At 43.0% G+C, this 24,716-nt stretch overlaps 1 protein-coding gene across 1 annotated transcript; it reads right to left on the bottom strand.

The window, feature by feature from the left end:
* Positions 1-1,907: 1,907 nt before the first annotated feature.
* On the bottom strand, positions 1,908-4,297 carry LOC113664048 (granzyme B(G,H)-like). The gene is made up of 5 exons (XM_047815019.1): positions 4,164-4,297; positions 3,375-3,522; positions 3,098-3,257; positions 2,763-3,020; positions 1,908-2,675 (listed from the first exon to the last, which is right to left on the bottom strand). The coding sequence occupies exons 1-5, from the start codon at positions 4,210-4,212 to the stop codon at positions 2,526-2,528; spliced, it is 765 nt and encodes a 254-aa protein (XP_047670975.1). The 5' UTR covers positions 4,213-4,297; the 3' UTR covers positions 1,908-2,525.
* Positions 4,298-24,716: the final 20,419 nt, after the last annotated feature.

Here is a 24,716-nt window from a genome sequence, read left to right as displayed (position 1 = left end):
ACTTCTTTACATTAGGCTTACTAGTTTAGATTTACATCATTTTATTAAAATTTTATCCTTTATATGGAGCACTATATGTGCATAACCATCAGTAGTACAGATCATGCTCTCTGTGTCAAAGTCATCTTTCCAATGCTTCTTGCACTCAGAGTTATCTTGTATGGTGAGATTTGCCTCTCGTAGGACTTTTGATGTTCTGTTCTGTTCTTTCCTGCCCCAGCCAGCTATTGAACATATCATATTGGCTGGAAGGTTCTCATTCTTCTTAGGACGTTCAATGACTTGCACACTGTCTTTCAGATTGGCTTTGGACTTCAGCTGTAACTGATTGTTTACATATTGTTTGAGGTCAGAGCTGATTTGTACTAAATGACCAGATGTGAAGTGAAGTGACATACGGCTAATTACGGTGACCCATACTCAGAATTTGTTCTCTGCATTTAACCCATCCAAAGTGCACACACACAGCAGTGAACACACACACACACACACACACACACACACACACACACACACACACACACACACACACACACACACACACACACACACACACACACACACACACACACACAGAGCAGTGGGCAGCCATTTTATGTTGCGGCGCCCGGGGAGCAGTTGGGGGGTTCGGTGCCTTGCTCAAGTGCACCTCAGTCATGGCCGGCCCGAGACTCGAACCCACAACCTTTGGGTTACGAGTCAGACTCTCTAACCATTAGGCCACAACTGCCCCATGTAAATGTTTTGAAAGCAGAAAAAAGTATCTTCAGTAGCATGATATAATTTGGAGGTTTGCTTTTGTAAAAGTCATGCTTGATGCATTTCTGCACTGTGATTCTTTGCTGTTGGGGTTCCTTTTGACTGATGTTGTGAGCTCCTAGTAGCACTTCCAACTTGTTCTTTCCAGAGTATTCAATATCACTAGTTTCACAAAATATGCATCACATACATGTTCATAGATATTAAAACACAAACTTCTGTATGATAATGTGAGCAGTGGAATGATGTAGTAACATTGTAATGCATTGTAAAGCACATTAAAGACTTGTACACGCAGGAATCTTAGATGGGGTTTGAGGAGGTAAAAATTATTCAAAATGAAAGTAGAGGTGAGTGGAAAAAATGGTGAAGACATTTACAGATGAGATTCATATTTGGCTTGAAGCTTTTTTTTTTAGATTTATTTCTTTTATTTTATTGCTTTGAAAAACATTAATGTTCAGTGAAATTCAGATTTGCTGGCACATCTAAAATATTGGACCAAAGTGGCACATTTACAACAAATATTATACTAAATTTTCTATGCAACCGTTTTGGAAAAATACTTTTCCATCTAAACAATAATTAATATTAATTAATACTTATTATATTTATTTAGTACTACTTCGTGTTGTTAAAATCATCTTTGCCTACATTTTTAAGGAAACACCAATAAACTAACAACTGTCTTGTGAACTGTTTCGTTACGTGTGAGATAGACTCTATTTAAGTGTAACTTACATATCATACACATCCACCCTTGATCAGTTATTTTCAGTTAATTTTTGTGTGTGTGTGTGTGTGTGTGTGTGTGTGTGTGTGTGTGTGTGTGTATATATATATATATAATGCATAAAGCATCCATATGAAGAAAAAAATATAATCTAATATTATTTACATAAATTAGATAAATAAATAAACTTCCTTAATAAGTTTCGTCAAATTTTATAAAAAACAAAACTACACAGCAAATAATGTAAAATGTGTATAATTACAAGAGCTATGAAAATAAGGGATAGAACATTGATAAAAATACTTTTTTTGACAAGAAAATTAAAAAAAGTATTTGGCTGTCGTGATTTATTACAACCTAAATTGTTTATTTTCTAAATATTCACCATATATACAACAGTCAGTGTACATGGAGATCTTTTTGTTTAAATCATTTATTATTATGAAAATACATGCCAGGGTCACTATCACTGCTTTGGGCTGATTATTGTAATAGTATAAATTAGGGATATATTCATAGCATTTTCAGGCCAAGTATTAGTACATTTTTTGGTACTCTTCAATACTGATACAGTCACAGCTGTGCTTCTGTATAGGATACTTTTAAGTCTCTCTTTATATCTGATTTGGAAACTCCAACAATTTACTACCTCTCTCAGTCAAGCATTTTCCCCTTATACTAATTTCTAAAATGTTTTTCCCAAGTAGTCCTGAAGATGGCACTAATACAACAGATTAAATGTAAAATGCACACGTCCTCACTAAAAACTCACATGAGGAGAAGATAAAAAACTAAAGCCACCTAGCACCTGACTCATGAAGAAGTTTTCCAAAGATCTGGGGGCCTTGTGGAGCATGCTGAAACTTGAGGATCAGTATGGAACTGTTTATTATTTTATTTGCTGAATTCCAATTATGCATAAAATCAGATTTTTTTTTTTTTTTTACATTAAACTGAGAAGATAAGTATAGATTTGTGGTCTGTGTTTTCTAATATCTCAAGTTAAAATATTAAAAAATACTTCGGTCAAGCTCTAGCCTATTACTTGTTTAATCCATGGAATAAAGTAGGAAATCTTCATATACACCTCTGGATAATTGCGGTCTAAGCAATTATTTTTAAAGGTATATGCAGCTATTCCTTCTGGTACATTGCCACAGATAAGAGGACTTCCTGAATCACCCTGGAGTCAGAACAAGAAAATGAAATAAAATTATTGATGCTAGTGATTAAAATTCAATGATACTGATTAATAAATATACCATAGTACCTGACAAAAAGCTTTTTTCCCATTAGCAGCAGTGCAGATCATGCTATCAGTGTAAAATCTGTCATTCCATATTTTTCTGCACTCAAAGTTAAACTGTACTTTGAGCATCACTTCTCTTAGGACACTTGATGCAGCACTGTTCTGACTTGTTTTGCCCCAGCCAGCTATTGAACATATCTGATTGGCTGGAAGGTTCTCATTCTTTTTTGGAAGAACAGCAACCTTTACGTCCTTGTTCAGCTTGGCGTTGGACCTCAGCTGTAACAGATTCATTAGTGTTTGAGGTGAGAGCTCATTTAACCAAAAGTAAATGTTGTGAAAGTAGAAAGAAGTACCTTCAGTAGCACAATGTCATTTGGACGTTCATTCCTCTTGTAACAGGGATGCTTGATGTATTTCTTCACTGGGATTCTCTGCTGTTGGGTTTCCGCTTTACTGATGTTGTGAGCTCCCAGTACTACATGCAGCTTGTCCTTTTCAGAGTATTCAATGTCACTAGTGTCACAGATAATGCATAGCATATATTTTACTATTTTTTGCTATATTATGCGACTGCACACTGAAAATGCTAGCATAGTGTTTAAAATTGTTTAAAAGCACAAAACAACATACTCTACACAGTGGGCTGCAGTCAGCACATAATCATGTCGAATTAGAAATCCACCACACATGTGTTTATTGTTTATTTGAACAGACACCATGTAGGGTCGGGAGTGTGGTTTCACTTCATTTCCTCCAATAATACCACTCTCCAAAGCCCCTGAGAAGACAAAACATTTGCAGTTGGTGTTATACCTAAGTGCCTCAATTGTCCTCAGTGTGAAAAATACATCATAAATTCATATACACCTGTTGGAAAGGGCTCAGTTATGCAGAAGATACTAGCAAAATAAATAATGAATAGCAGTGTTCAGATTAATTGCTTAGGATGTTAATTGCAAGAGACTGAAGAAGAACCATCACAGAATATAAAAATAGGTAACACACATGATTAAGATTTACGCATATTTAACTGTTTTTTTCAAGTTCAAGTTCAAAGTGTTTATTATCATACGCACAGACATTCTTCTTCTTCTTCTTCTTCTTCTTCTTCTTCTTCTTCTTCTTCTTCTTCTTCTTATTATTATTATTATTATTATTATTATTATGAGTAGTAGTAGTAGTAGTAGTAGTAGTAGTAGTAGTAGTAGTAGTAGTAGTGTTATGGACTTAAATGTAAATATATGTTATGTGAAATAGATTTTTCAGAGCAGAACTAAATAAAAAAACAATGCAATTTTTATGATTCCACATTTATGATTCTGAAAGATGTATGTTAATGTATGACCTCAAAAACAATAATAAGAATAAAATAAAACAATTGTGAAAACAATAATAAGAATAAAATACGGAATACATTACCACACAAAGGGGTGACAGAAATTACAAGGAGAGAGATGCTAAAGAACATGTCTACTTCTGTACATCAAGACACATGAATTCTGTTACATTTCAACAAGCTTTCAGTCATAACTCCTCCCCATAGAGACTTTGAACTCTTTCACATTTTTCACCTCATATGCTGCACAATGCATGCACAGGCAGACACATATACATAGGGACTTTTTTTTGAGTGCTTTGAGGTGGCAGAAATGACTCAGAATGAAAGTAGAGTTGAGTGGAGATGTGTGAATGCTATTTCTTTTTATTAAAAAAAAGGAACAAAGAAAAGAGGAAAAAAAATTTCCAGATAATATTAAATTTCATCCTGAAGGCTTTTATTTATTTTTATACATAAATTATAGATACAGTTAATTCCAGAATTATTGGCACTCTGTATAATAATAAAGTTTTATCAATAAAAACTATTTACCTGCAATAAATATTAAACTTATTTATTCGACACATTGATCAATGCAATAAAAAGCATTCTAAAAAGGAATTTCTCATTCTGCCCTGTTCACAGACAGGAAATGATTCAACTTCAAAAGTCTTCACTATGACTGAAGGTGTGAAAACACAGCAGGGGCTTATGGTTTTAGAGTTATGTATAATTACCAAACTCATCTTTACTATATCTGTATGCATGTAATATGCAGCTGCAGGTGGTCCTGGTAAAGTTTGTGAAGTAACACCACTAAACTAAGCGCTGAAAGACTTCTTGTGTTTATTTTAGTGTGCGATTGTCAGAGTAAAACTGCAGAATAAGATTCAGTTAAGGTGTGTTTACATGCTTTACACATCCATAGATTTTATACACCTTCTTTCCAGTTAAACATTTACATGTTTAAATAGTGAAAATGTATGAAGCTGATGAAGATGAAGACAAAGAGTCTGTTTCTTTCTTTAAGCTTAATTCATAAACACAAAGATAATGAGAGTGATGACAGTTTTTAGATTTCACAAAAGCAGTGAATCTAGTGCATACTGTATGTTGTCAGTGTAATACACACAAATTGGTGCAGGTGCAGACTGTGAGGGATGTGTGATTACTCGTTTTAATGACATCCATGTGTGAGAATGCCGATTCGCATTCAAACTTTCTGTTTTGTGAGAGAGAAAAAAACGGAAGCAAGAAATGAACAGAAGGAATTATACTAACAAAAGTCATCATCCTGTTAGTCATCGAGTCTCACAGGAGAGGCTGCTTGCGCCACTCGCCTTATGTCACATGACTCCTGCTATGTGCTGTGACTGCGGCTCATGCTGAATGGAACACACTCGTTTCACTGTAGGGAATGAGATTAATTTTTCACACTAAGCACATTAAGATCTGGAACAAATTACCAGACTAGTGCAGGGCTGTTCAATTTTCGGCCAGTTCAATTGCACTATACACTCTCAGCCAGATGAAGGTGGCTTCCCTTTTGAGTCTGCTTCCTTTCAAGATTTCAAGGTTTCTTTATATCACCTCAGGGAATTTTCTTTGCCAGCATCACCTCTGGTTTACTCGTTAAGGATACATGTAAAATGTATTTAAAACTTTGTTGACTCTATACTTTTTATTGATATAAAATAGATTTGATCTGTTATATAAACTAAAATGTGTTAAAATATAATGATCAGCATAATACTTATAAATAATATATTCGGTACACAAAAGGCAAAACCAGTTATATCTGGGATATAACAAAAATTTTACAACAAAAATTTCTGAAGACGACGAAACTTAATTATGCAATTTCCTGCATAATATTCAGACAGTATAACTGACACTAACACTGAACATGCTTCATTTTGGACTGTAAAATAATCAGAGCATTACTAATAACTAGGAGGAAAAAAATACACAACCATAATATTGGTGTAATAATTTTCTAGCACTGGTATACTCTGGCACTGTTCCTAAGTGCATGTGCAACTTTCACAGACAATCACCCTAACCCTATCTGTATAATAAAAAAAGAAAATGGAGAGAGAACTTGACTAAGAAATGTTTTTAAGAGCTTTAAATGAAGCATGTATCTCTTTATTGCTTAAAAAGAATAAAGACCCTTTGGTTTGTGCTTCATATAGGCCCATTTCAAGGCTCAATTGCGATGCTAAATCTTTAGTGAAGGTGCTTGATTCAAGACTTGAAGATGTTCTCCCCATCATCATTTCTCAAATTGGGTCTCTAAAGAATTGTTTATTTAATATTCACTGTTTACTGAGGTGTGGTATATTCTCAGCATCAGTCCTTTCCAGAATGTTTTGTCTCTTTGGATGCAGAGAAAGCATTTGACAGGGTTGAGTTGAGTATCTTTTTTACTTTTTGAAAAATTTGGATTTGTTCCGGCCATTCTTTATAGCGCTCCATTAGTCAGGACTACAATATATTCCCAAGGTTTTATTAACTTGCATCATGGAACCTGATTGATTGCTTTTTATGTCTAATTCACAGACTTCTTTGCCAGCGGCTCTAACCATTCTGGAGAATTTTGTTCAGCTCTCTGGTTATGTAACGAGTCTGTCTGTGTTTTCCCTTGTTTCTGTCTGCTGTCATTTCCTGCTGTTAATTGTTGACCCCGCCCACCTATTTGTTACCATGGACATTAACTGCACTCGTTCTCTTCCCCAGGTGTTTTGTCTTAGTCTGATTGCCTCCGTCTTGTGATTGGTTCTTGTTCCCTATATGTACTCTGGTTTGTTCACTTCCCTGTTGTTAGTATGTGCTGTGCTCTCTGTCTCTGTCTCTGTCTCCTGTCCAGTGTTCTGATCTGTTTCTGCCTGCTTGCTCGTTCTTTGTTTCCTGTTTTTTGCCCATTAAAATAGTAACTGCAAATGGATCCGCATTCGCCTGTGACTAACCGTTACAGGCTTAATCTGCATCAGAGTGATTTTTTTTAAAGGGAAAAAATAAATAAGTCTTTTTTTAATCCTTTTAATGAATATGTATGGGTGAGGGGATCTTTCCAGTTTAATAGGATGGCTCTACATGCTAACAAAGAATAAACAGTCACATTGTCCACAACGGGAGCGCAGGAGGAGATGGCGCTAGATGTGATACAGAATAGCATGAAATACCCATTTATTAGAGAACTGCAGAATATTTTCCTTAATGTACATATATCATAAAATGTCAAAGTCTTCAAATACAGTCATGAAGCACAATCGCTACTCATCATCGGTCCTAACTATTACGGTGTTCATTACAAAACCTTCATGAAGAAGTATGTGTTCACTATAACATTTTCATCTTAAATTTTCACCCACAAATTAATTCTGTGATTTTGGCAAGGTGTTAACGATCAGTCTAATTGCTAGAAACATATAAATCCTCCGGTGACCAGGGTATGTAATGCTTCATGATGGCACTGCTGGAGGATTACGCCAATGGGAGAATAAGGAGAGAATGAGGTTTCAGGGACCATGATGATTTCCTGGCCCATTATGATGACTGGCGAATAAGCCGATTTAGATTCCCTAGAGCTGTGCTCTTAGATATATGTGTTGACTTGGGTCCAGTATTAAAGAGGGCAACACGCCGGAACCATGCCATCCCAGTCCAAATACAAGTCCTCACCACTCTGGGGTTCTTGGCAACCGGCTGTTTCCAGCGGGAATGGGCAGACAGGTAAATTATTTATATTAAAAAAAAACTATAAGTAATCCTCAACTTTGTGTCTAAAACCTTTTCCTATATGAAATAATTCTATTGGAATCTATCATCTCACCCTATAGGTCTGGTATATCACAGCCGTCCCTGAGTGCCATAATATCTGTCGTTTTGAATGGTATACTTAATATGGGTAGTCGATACATCAGGTTCCCCTACACTGTGCGAGAACATTAAAATGAAATTTTGCAGCAATTTCTGGTTTCCCAAATGTAATCGGCGCAATTGACTGCGCTCATGTTGCTATAAGGGCACCATCTGAAAATGAATTTGCTTATGTTAATATAAAGCATGTGCAGTCTATTAATGTGCAAATCATATGTGACTCCAACATGACCCTCACAAACATTGTGGCACGCTGGCCTGGTTCAACACATCATTCCTTTATCTTGACACATAACAGTGTAGAGAAAAGACTAAATGCAGGCGCAGTATGCGATGGCTGGCTTCATGGTGAGTTTAACAATATTAAAAAGTAGAAAATGTAACAATTTTGTTTTTAATATAATTATAACAATGTTGCTTTTAATATGATTATAACCTGCAGGCGACAGTGGCTACCCCTGAGACGCTGGCTCCTCACCCCATTTTTAAACACACAGAGCGCAGAGGAAACTCATTATAACGAGGTCCACTCTCGTGCCTGCGCAGTGCATTGACTATTTATGGTTAGAAATGGGTGTGTACAGAGCGGGATTTGAGGCTGGTTCATGTACACACATCTGCAGGTGATTTGTGATTTATAAAGGGAACATTGCTTACAGGTGTGCGTACGCACGGTTTTATAAATCGGATTTTTTTTGGCGTACGCCATTTTTGGCTTTTGGGCGTACGTAAATTTTTAGTAGTGATCCTACGCACAGTTTTATAAATGAGACCCCAGAACAGTATGAATTATATGAAATACCCTTACTGCACTGACATCTATTGCACAAAAGGACTAGTACCAGGAAACATTTTGGCTATCTTAACTTTGGATATATTGCCCCTTTACCACCGAGGCAGTTCGAGTGCTGGTTCGGAGCCAGAGCCTAATTTAGAACCAGTTCTTTCTGTTTCGCCCGCCAAAGCACCGGCTCCGAACCAGGAAAAGTGGTTCTTAAGTAGCACCAAAACGTTGCTGGTCTAGACTTAAGAACCGCTTGTGTCAAGAGCTGGGGGCGGGGCTACTGTTAGCGCATTTGATAATGTACCTTAAGTATACTAATGTTTAATACATTTTTACTTTACAGTGATATGATACATTATCAGCACACATGATAGTAGGTAGCTACATGCTAAGGCAAAATTTTTTTCTGCGTTAACGATAAAATAATGTTATGTACTTTATCGATTACAACCTCCGTTTATACAGATTACATGGAGCTGCACGTGCACATTTTATTCGCCGCGTTTGGATGCCAATGTAGGTTAGCAAGCCATGAGCATTAACAGTAAAGCAACATCCGCCATTGTTGTTGTGTTTGTGTTTGCCACTGCTGCGCTAACATTGCTGGGACACGTGACACGTATACAGTGACGTCACACTCGGCGCTGTGATGGCTCTCTAGCTGGTGGAAAGGCAAACCGGTTCTTAGAAGGTTCACCAGTCGACTTTGAACCAGCACTAGCGCTAGCTCTGAACCAGCACCCGGTTCTCTTTCATCATCTCGTGTTCGAGATCCACCTATGGGAAGGGCATCCGCTCCTGACCTCTACAGAAGCATCCAATTGCACCAAGTCTGGCTTGACAGACAGGAGCACGTGCCAAAGTCAGGTAAGGTAACGCCCCTTACCCGAGTGCATAATGCACCTGCACGCGCTGCCTTTCCTCAGTTTACTTTCGCTTCTCACGACTTCTGATCCTACCTCACAGCTCCCTGGTTTTTTGGACTGCACTTTCTGTCTTCAGGAGGACATATCGCTTGATCAGCCTCCGCCGGACGTGTTCGTCCTCAGCCAGGTTAGCTTCGCGAGCCGCCCACGCTCGCACCCCCCCCCGAGGGCTTTCCGTAGGCTGCCCGCCTGCTTTTTTTCCTTTTTTTTCCTCCTTATGGTGCTCTCCAAAACGGCCGCGTGCAGTGCGCTTATCGAGTCAGGAGAGGGGTGTGTATGACGGTAAGCTTCTAGGGCCTCCTGCCGGCCCAAGGAAGCAGCTCCTGCCCGTCCTCCCTGCATGTGCAAAACACATGAAGTATTGCTGGGGAGATCAGCTTGATCTAAAACACGGTCTCGCGGGGCTTGAGGTGAAGGATATGGTGGGTCTGGGCATGGGCGACCCCCCCATGATCGAGCCTTCCATCGCCAGACACCTTAACCCATCCCTGGGCGGGCTGCTCACCCCACCCAGGCCCGTCCTCCCAGGCAAGATGGATCGTTTCTCCGCATCAATCCATCAGGCGTCTTATAAAGCCTCAGCTCTTTCCATTCAAGCTCTCAATGTCTCCTCGCTGTTGTCCATGTATCAGGCTGAACTCCTGCTTGATTTGGGCCAGCAGCTGGAGAGTGGGTTGCCATCCCCCGATCTCTGGAAGGAGATCGTCACGGTCAATGACCTCGTCCACCGCAACGCCCGTCAGGCTGTCCAGGCTAGCAGGCGCTCTATGGCTTTGTCGGTGGTCGGAGAACGTGCGCTGTGGCTCAACCTATCTGGTCTCCCCGATAGTGAGAAGCGCCGCATCGCTGGGGCGCCAGTTGAGCCGGGTCAAGCTCTTTTCGGCCCAGCCGTTGCGCTGATGCAGCAGCGCTGCGTTGATAAGAAGAAGGAGGACGAGGCCCAAGGCACCTTGGCTTGCGGAGATACTTCCTCTTCTTTATGCGGAGCCTTGGCCCCTCCTGTTACGTATGGACCTCCTGACCCAGGCGAATGGGGAGATTTTTCATCCTCACCCGGGTAGGGTGGCTCTCTGGGCCTGGCCCGTGAGAGGGCGAATTTGAGCATGCTGGGGCTTCCCCCCGTGTTATCGACCACAATTCGGAGTGCCAGGGCCCCTTCCACACGCTCTCTCTATGATTGCAAATGGCGTGTGTTTGAGGCGTGGTGCGAGGAGCACCAGCTCGTCTCGTATCTGTGCTCAGTCACTGATATTCTGGTTTTTTTTACAGGGCCTTATCGATCGTGGCAGGTCTTTTTTGACAATTAAGGTCTATTTGGCGGCTATCGCTGCATGTCACGCCGGTTTCGGCGACGCTATAGTGGGGCAGCACCCCCTTATCCGTAGATTTATGAGGGGCGCGCGCCACTCCCTGCCGGTCACCAGGAGTGTGGTCCCGGATTGGGATCTCTCCTTGGTGCTGGAGGTGTTGGTCCTTTTGAGCCCCTGGGGGATATCTCCCTCAGGTTGCTGGGAGTTCCCTTGCAGGACATTTGTGCCGCGGCGAGCTGGTCCTCTCCGCACACCTTTGTCAGGCACTACCGGCTTGAAGTTACTCGTACCACCGTGGCTCATGCGGTCTTGAGTGTGGGCTCTTCGTAGCCACGTGCACTCTTGTCAGCCCTGTCCGCCCGGCCTGGCTGTGCATGTTTTTCAGGCATATGGTCTTCTCCCCGCCATATGCTCAGGTTGGTCCATTTACATGTTTATTTACATGTTCTTTTCCTGCAGGCTGCCCGCTTGTTGGATGTCAGCGAGGTTTTAACATGCATGTTGCCGCATGCTGTGTTTCCCTTTGGCTGAGCTTTTTGCCCCGCGCAGTATGTTATGTCTGCTGCTTTGTGACGTGCCAAGCACCACCTTTTTGGCCGTCCTCTGGCTTACAGGGCCTCGCTGTGAGTGTATTGGGCAACCGGGGAGTTGTCTATATCTCCCATAGGTGGATCTCGAACACGAGATGATGAAAGGGAACATTAGGTTACTGTCGTAACCCAGGTTCTCTGAAACATTGAGTGGAGAGATCCACCAAGTTTGCCCCGCTTGCTGCATGAGAAGCGAATATGTACACTGAGGAAAGGCAGCGCGTGCAGGTGCATTATGCACTCAGGTAATGGGCGTTACCTTACCTGCCTTTGGCACACGCTCCTGTCTGTCAAGCCAGACTTGGTGCAATTGGATGCTTCTGTAGAGGTCAGGAACGGATGCCCTTCCCATAGGTGGATCTCTCCACTTGATGTTTCAGAGAACCGGGGTTACGACAGTAACCTAATGTTCTTTCCGGTGGAAAAGAGACTTTGAACTGAATGAGCAAATGCCAATTTCTATGTCATAGACGATAAGTGGACCTGCTTAAGAACACAGTTCCATGTGACATCTAAGAGTGGTCCACAAAGGTCTTCCTCCCTTTCTACCTTCAGCTTTACCCGACAGGGGTTGCGACAGCGAGTCTGACTGACTCTCATTCCTCTTCTTTCCAGAGCAGAACTCAACCTTTCTATTTGTTCCTCCACCTGCTCTCTACTCTCACTACAGATCACAATGCCATCTGCAAACATCATTGTCCACAGAGATTCCTGTCTGACATCATCTGTCAGCCTGTCCATCACCACAGCAAACAAGAAGGGACTCAAAACTGATCCTTGATGTAGCCCCACCTCCACCTTGAACTCCTCTATCTGACCTACAACACATCTCACTGCTGTCATACTCCACTTATACATATCCTGAACTACTCTGACATACACACATTACCCTTGTTCTTAAAGATCGGCACTAGAACACTTCTCCTCCATTCCTCAGGCATCTTCTTAGCCTCTAAAACCCTCTTGAACATATTCTAAATAGAAACTCCACTGCTGTCTCTTCTAGACACTTCCACACCTCCACAGGTATGTCACCTGGATCAATAGCCTTTCCACTATTGATTCTGCTCTGCAATTCTTTGTAATTCTGTTTATTTTCTTCTGTCCTTTCCATGTTCCACTTCTTTTTAGCTAGCCTCTTCCTCTAAATGCTCTTGTGTACTTCCTTGTTCCACCACCTTGTTTCCTTATCTTCTTTTCTCCTTCCAGATGACACACCTAGCATCCTCCTTCCTGTCTCCCTGATCATTTCTGCTGTAGATTCCCAGTCATCCGGAAGCTCTTCCTGACCACCCAAAGCCTGTCTCAGCTTCTGTCTGAATTCCACACAACAGCCTCTGTAGCAGTCCCTGCCCAAATGACGGCCAAAATGTTACTGATGGATTTTATGAAGTTAATTACACCTCATACAAAGATGAAGCATCTGTTTCCACTCCAGAGAATCACAGTAAGAGCGTAATATGCACAATAAAGGCTCAGTCATATACTTTTGCTGCACTACAGTCAGAATACACAGTATATTATGCAACACTCATTACAACAAATGGACACGTGCACAAAACTTTTCTGGGGGTGCTAAATAATGATGAAACCATAACAACTACAGTAAAGTGCATGCTCCCGTTTATTACTCCTTAATCATTATCGCTCTGGAAGCTACATTACCTGTCAAATAAAGGTTCCACTTATAGCTGGCTTTATTCTTATGAACCTTTAAACTTAAATACGAAACAAATTTTGCAACTGAAATTTTGCAAGTCCGTTACATTCTTTTTCAACTTCGACCACTTGATCTTCTTTTCTATCTTTCCTCTCCTCTTTTTCCTAACCACCAGAGACATCCTTCAAATCATCAGCCAATGCTTACCATTCAAAATATAATTATAGATAACCGATCTTTAAAAAATGACAGACTTATAAACAGAGGTAAACATGGAAAGATAAACCACCAAGATGAGTACATTCATTTTTAACTTTAAATATATTATATTTTAACTAGCTTTTAAAGTTGGAGTATTGTAATTGTGTATGTACCTTATTAATTAAATGTGAAATTGTGTGGAGTAGCACACTAGTTTGGGGAAATAGTATTTATTACTTGTATTTTGTTTTCTTTCTTTTTTTTATTTTCATTTAAACCGGAAATTATAATTTATTTCCAAACAGCTTTATTGATGTTTTCATTTAGGTGGCCTAAAGCACACACTAAAAGACTTCAGAGTGTTAATGTGTGATATATTAAACTATACTTTGTTTCTAGTGTTCTAAATTGAGAGATTAGGTTTTTTTATATAGCGGCCCAATACCTACAAAACAGAAAAAGGACTCAGGGCCCCTTTCTACAACCATTGAGAGTAGACGTAGGCTACACTTGCATGTATTTTTTTAATAATTTAAACAAAATGTGATGTTATTTTACAAAGAGCTCCATATACACTGATTGTTGTGTATATACAGTATGGTGAATATTTAGGATGGGTTATTATAGGAAAACAACCAATTATTTTTGTAATAAATCACAGCAGCCAGTCACTGCATTTTTTATCATGTTATATCCTTTAATTATCCATAATTATGTGATTATGCACATTTTACATCATTCACTGTGTAGATTTGCGTCCTAATAAAATTTATACCAAACTAATTGATTCTAGATTGTCTTTATCTGTATGTTTTATACATTATAAATATTACACACAATGATTAACTGAAAATAACTGATTATGGGTGGATGTGTATAATATATAAGCACATTTAAATAGAGGTAATCTCACACTAAACGAAACAGTACAGAAGATTTCTTTCAGTCTTTAGTTTATTGGTGTTTCCTTAAAAAATTTAGTCAAAGATGACTGGGGTTGGGCTACTGTGTATATGCATTGTGAGGAGTAGCATGTGGGAGATTTCAACGCCTTTAGGGGAATGGGAGTAACAACAATCACAATAAAATGTACATTGCAAATATGAATTGTGTTTTATCATATTTTGTGTACATGTCACATGCATTGTTTTATAAAATGAGTAAGAAAATGCTAGTTGTCAGAATAAGTTATGCATAATTAATACAACACCTAAAGGTTTAAATTGACATACTATAGACAAACTCAATGACAAATTAGCTGAATTGCATTTAGCTGAATTGCATTATCTTTTTACCAAAATAACCTTCAGAAATAACAGTCAGATTATTTTAAACCAAATCAACCTTGCAGGCCTGAATCGATGCTTGGGGCCATTGAGACCAAAAACTCAGCAGTCATTTCACCCAAGCAGAAGCAACAAAAGAAAACAGGATGGTACCTTATTCCACATTTGGAGATTATGCAACAAACTAACCATCTGTCTCTGTCCACTAGCAGTTAACAATATCCGAGAAGTTGTTACTTTCTCCCGAACTGCAACAATCGTACAGAAGCACATTGAGCTGGCTTAGCTTGCCATCTCTGCTCGCACACATTGTTTCATTCCTCTTCTATTCTAACTAGGGGTCTCTGGAAGATGCACCAACTCTGCGAATTTCATGTTTGAATTCTGAGTCTCCCAGAAAGGTCCGTACTCAGTCAATTATCTAGCTGACAATCAAAAGTGTGAGTCTTTACCATCATTAAGCACTCAGTTTTAGAGCTTTCATCTCACAACTCCTCCATTAGCCCGCTAGTCAGCAGTCCTGAAGATGGCACTAATGCAACAGATTCGACATAAAATGCACAAGACCTCACAAAATACTCACATTGCTAATTCTCAATTGATCTTAAAACTCTCTTCATTACTACACATTTGTGTCTATCATTCTGTCACTTTCTCATTCACTTTCAGTAACTGCTATATCCTGGGCAGGTTTTCAGGGCACTGTGTACACATACATTCACACTCAGAGGCACTGTGACATTTTGAATGTTTGGAGAAAACTGGAAAAACTGGAGCAAACCTACAAGGACATGAGGAGAAGATAGAAAAAACTAAAGTCACTTAGGACCTGACTCATAAAGAAGTTTTCCAAAGATCTGGGGGCCCTATAGAGCATGCTGAATCTTGCAGCACTAGTAGGTCTCTTGATTTTTTTGTTGAACTCCAATTATGGATAAAATCTGTTCCCTTTCGGAACTCGAGCTGCGTCGAAACGCTATGGGAACGCCCTCTGCGTGACCGCGCTCTGAACCACGTGTGTAATCTGACCAATAGGCGTTGGGACGTGACGTCATTGGCGGATGACATCGCGTAAACTGGAAGCTACAAATGGCTGTGAGCTGGACAAGACGCTAGCTTCTGCTCGTTCAGGTAAGCGCTGTTTTTCTGATACCGTGTTGCTGATCGAGTGATGGCTGGCAGACAGAATTTCCGTAAATGTGTTTTTTCATGTCCCCGTTTCATTACCGGGAAGGATTCGCATGATCGGTGTGTTGTTTGCTTGGGAGTGGAGCATGCACAATCGGCTCTCGAGGGAGTCGATTGCTCGCATTGCAGCCGCATGGCTATGTGCACGCTTCGCTCCCGGAGAGCGCTCTTCAAGGAGAGCACTCTCCCTCGCGGCTCCGGTCCCGCTCTTGCCGAGGCAAAGCGGCGCCAGCGCTCGTAGGTTGATTTAGCAGCGGGATTGGAGGCGGATGAGTCCTCTCCAGCCTTGTCTGCTGAATCGAGCTCCAGCTTTTGCAGAGAAGCAGTCCCGATGGCTGCTTCTTCTCCCGGCGCGAGCAGCACGGCATTACATGTCTCTCCCTCCGAGGAAGGAGAGCTGATGGATGCTAGCGAGCCTGTGGGCTCCTCACAGCCTGTGCTGTATGAAGAGCTGATCGAGGTCGTGACACAAACCGTAGCCAAGCTGGATTTAGATTGTCCGGTGGAGCAGCAGAAGCAACGCACACCCAGTAAGCTGGATGAGCGTTTCCTGTGCCCTGTGTCACTTCCTCAGCGCCAATGCCTGCCATTTTTTCCTGATCTACACGCCGAGGTGTCCAGATCCTGGAAAACCCCGTACTCTACACGCACTTCTCCTAGTCGCTTCTCGCTTTACACGAATGTGGTTGGGGCTAAGGCGTGCGGCTATGGGGCGATGCCACGTGTGGAAGAGACGCTGGCTAGCTATCTCTCCCCTAGCGTAGCATCATTGCTAAAGGCTCCGGTGTTCCCCACTAAGCCGCTACGTGCTACGTCGGCCTTAGTGGGGAAGGCTTACGCGGCAGCAGGTCAAGCCGCGGGCTGCCTCCACACCATGGGTGTATTGCATGCATACCAGGCTGACCTGCTATGAGATTTGGGTGAGGAACTTAGCTCCGGGACCGCTGATATTGAGGAGTTGCGTCAGACTGCCGACTTGACTCTTCGGGCCACGAAACACACAGCACGGGCCGTTGGTCGGTCCATGGCGGCCCTGGTGGCCACTGAAAGGCATCTGTGGCTCACCTTGTCCGACCTCCTGGACAAGGATCGAGCTGTGCTGTTGGATGCACCGATGGCTTCTACTGGACTGTTTTGCGACACTGTGAAAACGATGGTCGTGAACAAGTTCCAGGAGTCCAAAAAGCAGTCGGCTGCATTTCAGCAGTACCTCCCTCGGCGATCTCGTGGGGCTGTTTGGCGGCAGCCCCAGCCTGGTCCTTTCGGGCACCGCGAGGCCCAAAAACAGAGCGTGGCCACCCGATCTCCACGGGCGGGGCCTAAGGGCCCAAGGCGACACTCTGGGCCCAAGAAGGAGCAGGATGACCTGAGGGTCACCCTCGCCTCTGATAAACGGGCAGTGGTGCATAGACCCTGTCAGATTACGGTTGGGGGGATGGGGCACACCTCACGTTACGGTGCCCATCCCTCCCCTGCACCACCGGGGTGCTGGGCCATTGGCTCTGCCACAAGATGTGCTCCAGAGCACGGCCCCCTGCCAGCAGGTACCTCCCTCCACTTCTGCCCAAAGTCTCGGTACGGATGGGGGAGACCCGCTGCCTCTCAGGAAGTATCAACGGCCACAGCATGTTGCTCCGGCCGTTCAGGTTAGCCTCCAGCGGTTCGCTTCCCACCTTTCCCCCCGAAGGTTCGTTGTGGAGGGGGAGGGTCCGCCGCCTCTCGCGAGGTGCCATCAGCTGCAGGGCTTGGCCCCAGCTGCTCTGAGTGGGTCAGAGGCCAGCCCCGAGGAACTTTCTGACAGCTTGGGAGGAGCTGCCAGGAGTCTCCCTGTGGGTCCTGCGGATCATAGAGGACAGCTATACAGTTCAGTTTGCGTCCTCACCTCCCCGTTTCAACGGGATGTGTCCCACCCTGGTGGGACCTGAGCAGGCTCTGGTCCTGGAATGGGAAGTGCGCACACTCCTGAGGAGAGGAACCATCGAGGTGCTTCCCCCCTCGGTTCGGGAGTCAGGCTTCTAAAGTCCGGACTTTGTCGTTCCGAAGAAGGATGGCGGGTTGTGTCCCATTCTAGATCTACGCTCCTTGAACTGCTCTCTCAAGAGGCTCAGGATCAGGATGCTCACCCTCGAGGAGGTCGTGACTCAGATCAGGTCCGGGGACTGGTTCGTCACATTGAATCTGGAAGACGCATACTTTCACGTTTCCATCCTTCCTGCACACAGGAGGTTCCTGAGGTTTGCTTTCGGGGGCGAAGCTCACCAACATTGGTTCCTCCTGTTTGGCCTAACCTCGTTCAGGAGAGTGCGGGAAGGCCAGCCACTTACTGTGAAGCCGTTCCAGAGGCTGATTGGGCTCATGGCAGTGGTGTCCAGCGTAATCCCGCTTGGCCTCCTGCACATGAGTCCCCTCCAGTGGTGGCAGGGGGTTTTCTCTCAAGGGAAACCCATATCGTTCCATCAAGGTCTCGCGGCGTGCCCCTCGAGCCTTGGAGGTTTGGAAAGACCGAACGTTTCTGTCCCAAGGCCCCATGTTGGGGGCTCCATGTCGTCGCGTGACGCTAATGATGGACGCTTCCCTCATGGGGTGGGGTGCGGTCATGAGTGGCCACTCCGTCCAGGGTCTGTGGAGCGGCCCACGTCTCTCGTGGCACATAAATTGCCTGGAGATGATGGACGTGTTTTTGGGGTTGAAACACTTCCTCCCGGACCTGAGAGATCGCCACGTATTGGTCCACTTGGACAATACTGCGGTGGTCTCCTACATCAACCACCAAGAGGGATCTGATCTCGCCATTTCTACAGGCTAGCACGAGCGATCCTCTTGTGGTCTCGGGACAGACTCCTCTCTTTGAGGGCCATTTATATCCTGGGACGGTTGAATGTCAGAGCAGATGCCCTGTCGAGGCAGGGGCCGAGGCCTGGGGAATGGCGTCTCCACCCCAGAGCCCAGGTGGATCTGTTTGCGACCCAGGAGACCTCGCACTGTCCCCTCTGGTTCTCCCTCTCTCACCCAGCCCCGTTAGGTCTGGATGCCATGATGCAGTCGTGGCTGAGGCTATGCCTGTATACCTTTCCCCCGATCTCACTGCTCCCTGGAGTTCTGGAGAGAGTTCGCCGGGTTGGAGTCCGTCTCCTCCTGGTAGCACCCCGATGGCTGGGCAAGCCATGGTTTGCGGATCTGGTGTCCCTACTCGGGGGCCCTCAGTGGAAAATTCCTCCCAGGAGGGATCTCCTCTCACAGGCGGGCGGAACCCTGGTGCACCCCCGCCCAGAGCTGTGGAGGCTGTGGCTGTGGCCCCTGAGGGGGCACAGTTCATAGTGGCTGGTCTTACGACCGAGGTAGTAGAGACCCTTCTCCACTCCAGAGCTTCCTCCACGAGGAGGTTGTACGCCGCACGATGGTGACTGTTTACGTCGTGGTGTGAGCACCATGGCCTGGAACCAGTTAACTGCCCGATCAGCTCAGTTCTGGAGTTCTTACAGGAACAGTTTGCCGCTGGGTTAACCCCCTCGACCCTGAAGGTTTACTTGTCCGCAATCGCGGCATTTAGCACCCTGCCGGCAGGGCAGTCACTGGGTAGGCACCCATTGGTGACACGTTTCCTCCACGGCACCCGGAGGCTGAGGCCCGGGATGCGACCCAGAGTGCCTGTCTGGGATCTGGCAGTTGTGTTGGCGGCTCTATCGGAGCCCCCCTTCGAGCCATTGACCGAAGTGGCCCTTAGGTTTCTGTCTATTAAGACCACCTTCCTCTTGGCGATTTCCTCCCTGAAGAGGATCGGGGATCTGCAGGCCCTGTCCGTGGCCCCGTCTCGCCTGGAATTTGCCCCTGGCATGACCAGAGTGTTTCTCTATCCGAAACCTGGGTACGTACCGAAGGTGCCTTCAGCCCCCTCATGACCTGTCATGTTGCAGGCATTTTGCCCTCCTCTGTTTACAGCCCCCAAACAGGAACGACAGAACCGACTGTGTCCAGTCTGCTACGGCCCTAACAGAAAGGGTTTCCCGGCCGCTAAGCAGACGTTGAGAAGATGGGTAGTGGATTCGATTGTGTCAGCTCACGAGTCCTCTGGCCTCCCCGCACCCGAGGGGTCCGAGCTCACTCTACCCGGAGTGTGGCAGCCTCTACTGCCTGGTCCGCTGGAGTGGCACTCCAAGACATCTGTGACGCTGTGGGTTGGTCCACCCCACTGACCTTTGTCAGGTTCTATGACCTTGACCTCAGAGCCACCCTGGGCTCCTCTGTCCTACGTGCAGGTGCCGAGGCCCTCACTCTCTAAGCAGGGTCTGGTCAGTGTGGCGTGATTGGACACTCGTTCCCATAGCGTTTCTACGCAGCTCATGTTCCGAAAGGGAACGTCTCTAGGTTACAACCATAACCCTAGTTCCCTGAGGAACGAGATGCTGCGTCTCCGTGCCACACTCCCTGCATCCCTGCGGCGCTTACCTTCTCTCACAGGAGCTAGCGTCTTGTCCATCTCGCAGCCATTTGTAGCTTCCTGTTTATGCGACATCATCACGTCCCAACGCCTACTGGTCAGATTACACACGTGGTTCAGAGCGCGGTCACGCAGAGGGCGTTCCCATAGCGATTCGACGCAGCATCTCGTTCCTCAGGGAACTTCAGTCACACTCTACCCTATTACTTGTAGGATCAAAGTAGGAAATCTTCATATACTCTTGAATAATCTTGAATTTTTTATTCTGTTAATTATTTTTCTTTTGTTATTCGTTATTTCTTTTATTATTCCTTATGTTTACCTTCTGCTCGATGTTTATGTTCTATAAAGCTGCTTTGAGACAATGTCTATTGTAAAAAGCGCTATACAAATAAACTTGAATTGAATTGAATATACACCTTTGGATGCAATTTAAGCATTTTTTTAAGGTATATGCAGCTATTCCTTCTGCTACATTGTTAACGATAAGAGGACTTCCTGGATCACCCTTGAGACAGAAAATAAAATACACAAATTATTGATGCTAGTGATTAAAATTGTGCTGATTCAACATTGCTGATTAATAAATATACCACAGGACCTCACAAAAAGCTTTTTTCCCATTGGCAGCAGGGCAGAATATGCTATCTGTTATTCCATATTTTTCTGTACTCAAAGTTAAACTGTACTTTGAGCATAACTTCTCTTAGGACACTTGATGTGGCACTGTTCTGAATTGCACAGTGCTATAAACAATAGTGCACAAAACAACAATAGTGCACTGGTGAGCTGCAGTCAGCATATAATCATGTCAAATAAGAAAACCACCACACCTTTGTTTATTGTTTATCTGAACAGACACCATGTAGGGCCCCTACACATATAAGTGTTTCACTTAAGTTTCTCCAAAAATTCCGCTTTCCAAAGCCCCTGAAAGGTAATACATATGCAGTTGGTGTTCTATAACAGAATCTGCAAAATGTTAACAACTGAATTTACACAAAAATGAACCAGTTCAAAGGTTTACATGTGCTTGATTCTTAACTCTAATATTATTTTGTTTACTTTTTTTTCATATAAATCAACATAAACAAAATCAACATAAGCTATTAACATGCTTATTTAAAAAAAACCAATATAATAAATATTCACACCAGTGATCTTATTCAAAGGTTTTAATATATTATGCTGCTTTTTTGCGCATTAGTGAATGGTTGCACCTTTTGTAATAGTAATTGTAATCTGAGTGCCCAATTGTCCTCGGTGTGAATGTACATCATATACAGTGTGAAAATACATAATAAATTCATATAGTCCTGTTGAAAAGGGGCCAAATATACAGAGATAAGATACTAGAAAAGAGCATAATGAATATCAGTGGGCAGATTAACTGCTTAGGATGAGAAGGAGACTCATGAAGAACCATCACAGAATATAAAAATAGATATTGATCATCCAGGTAACACACAGGATTATGATCCGAGCATATGTAAACTATTTAACTGGATTTCTTCTTCTTCTTCTTCTTCTTCTTCTTCTTCTTCTTCTTATTATTATTATTATTATTATTATTATTATTATTATTATTATTATTATTATTGTCTTGTGGACTCTAATATGTCTGTAGTAAACCATGTCTTAAGTGAAATTGATTTTTGCATATATGATTCTGCTAGGTTTAGGTAAAAGTACGGCCTCAACTGTCAAAATATTGAGCTGTGCTTTCCTCTGTGACAGAGTTACTAAATAAACAACAGTGCCACAAGCAAGAAATGTGCTTCTATATGTGATAGTGTGGGCAAGCTTTACTCCAGCCATAGGAGATATGCAACTTACAACATCTGCTTGACCATTTAATGACTGCACACTCTGTACAGAAAGACATTAAAAGAGCTAAGATAACCATCCTGCAGAGGCATGCATGTTTGTGTCTGAACGCACTAGGCAATGCGCTATCCATTGCACTTTAGAGCCTGAAACTTCTGTTGTTCTTGGTAAGTCTTCTCAGCTTCATCCAAATTCATGAAGGACATGGAGACCGCTTGATTGCACACTCTGTAGGGTAAGACTTTTAAAGATCTAAGATAATCATCCTGCAGAGGCATGCATGTTTGTGTCTGAACGCTTCTCCTCCCATCGGCTGCAAGCTAGTTTGAATTTCCAAGATGTGATCAAGCATAAACCTAGATCTTATCCCTGGGCAAATAAGGCACAAGTTCTATGAATTTCAAAAGGCTCTGAAGGGGTTCGATCCCAAAACAAGCCAAGAAGTCCAATAAGCTATCCATTGTGCCACAGAGCCTGAAACTGCTGTTGGCCTTGGTACGTCTTCTCAGCTTCATCCAAATTCATGGACGGCATAACACACACCCGTTCGTTAGACAGCTGCTTTTCGTTGGCTAGCAAGCAACATGACTTGAGTGTGCAATCTTTTATTCTCATGACTCCAATGCCTACTACGAGGGAATTTGCTCTGCAGTGTGGCTTAAAAGCCATACTGTTGGAGTGGTGTTTCAGCTCAGATTGTAAAAAAGGGAAAGGGGGTACTGCATTTTCACCACCAGAAAAGCCAGGATCTCCTGTTTACTAGACAGGCATTTTAACCAACTACGCCACAGCACCACAGCCAAGAGTTGTTCTCTCTGTAATAGTTTGTGCTTAGAAGTGTTGTGAAAAATCTTAGAATAAAAATAATTAAAGTAGTATTCCTTACAATACTATAACCAAAGTAAAGTATTAAGCTATGCAAAACATTTCAATTGGTGTCATAAGACATATGTAGGCAAAGTTGTAGGCCAGATGTAAGAAAGAAAAGATGTTTATTGTAATCATAAACTTAGTAAAAAATAACCAGACTCAGTTCTGTCAGGCCTAGTCAGTCTGAGCTCTCTGCAATGTCAACAATGTGTGAGGGAGTAGGGTGAGACAGCTGAATCAGGCAACCAGCTGGATGGACCTGCTGATTCTGAGATTGAGGGTCTAAGGCAGGGGTCGGCAACCTTAAACACTCAAAGAGCCACTTGGACCTGTTTCCCACAGAAAAAAAACACAGGGAGCCACAAAACCCTTTTGACATCTAAAATGAAGATAACACTGCAAGTGTAGAAAAAACTGTAGTGTGTTGCATTTATGAAATCAATGAACTGCTACCGAGTAAACGAAATTTTATTTCTGCAGGCAAACAAAAATATTTTGAACAGTTTGAACTAACCTTAAGAAAAAAGATGCTGGGTTGAAGGTTACTTTCAAATAAAATGTTCAATGTCTAATTGAGTCCTCTTCGTATTCATGGCTAGGGCTCTCAAGTTTTGAAGACAGGCAAGCGTGACATCTCCAAACCCCCAAACCCCAATTTTTTTCATTGGTTGTTGCGTTAAATCTGTCCCAGATAGTGCTATTTTCTGATTGGCTATTGTGTAGCCTCTTTTTTTGATTGGCTGATAAGTGTCAGGCTCACTAAGAACTGAGACGCGCTTGATTCCTGCAGCACGGTTCCATAGAGACAGCGGTGTGGACTGATACATTTTGTGCGCTGCGGCTTATTAACTATATGATAATTAGTCAAAAGGAAATACGATGTGTGGGGGGAGAGCGGAAGAAAAGACCAAACTCTCAACATGTGACACCTGACAGTCCTGCATGACATCAAAATTTTAACTTGCCGGCTGCAGCAAACCAAAAATGCGTCTGCTTCCGTGTGTCGGATTTCACAAGTCGGCAGTTATGACGCATAATTTGAGCGGCAAAAAAAATTAAACACGGTTTATTTTAATGTTACAAGAGCATCATAATCTTAGAATTTAGAATTACATTTTTTAAACTAACAAAATAAAATAAATTTACATTAAATATTTATTTTCCAAATCTAGAGCCGCAGAAGAGGGATGAAAGAGCCACTTGCGGCTCCGGAGCCACGGGTTGCCGACCCCTGGTCTAAGGGAAACCTGACCTCTAGTGGAAAAAGAAAAACTAAGGGTTAAAATATGCATGTGCATGCAAGCCCAGTCTGGAAAGTGACAGACTTAGATCATAACAATGTTCAGCTCATAGGTTTAGTAAGCTTAAGGAGAACATAGAACTCAACTTATATACAAGGCAACATTATATACAAAGCAACATTATAACAGCAAGGGCTTGGCAAAAATTTTAAGAAATATTTAGGCCACCTTCTACCTTGCAGCGTTCTAGTTAAGCTAGACTTGGCCAGTTAGCTCAGCTGGTTAGAGTGTGGTGCAAATAATGCCAAGGTCGGGGGTTTGAGCCCTGGCTGGGCTATTTTTTACACCCCAAATGGAAAAATATAAAGAGGCAATGTTCATTGCTCCTGCCTATTCGAGGTAAAGAGCAGCTGCTTATAGGCTGTTGACAACTATTTGCTGTTTGATCCTG

This window comes from Tachysurus fulvidraco, chromosome 6, assembly GCF_022655615.1.
Source record: "Tachysurus fulvidraco isolate hzauxx_2018 chromosome 6, HZAU_PFXX_2.0, whole genome shotgun sequence".
NCBI lineage: Eukaryota > Metazoa > Chordata > Actinopteri > Siluriformes > Bagridae > Tachysurus > Tachysurus fulvidraco.
This window is presented reverse-complemented; position numbering and strand designations above follow the sequence as displayed.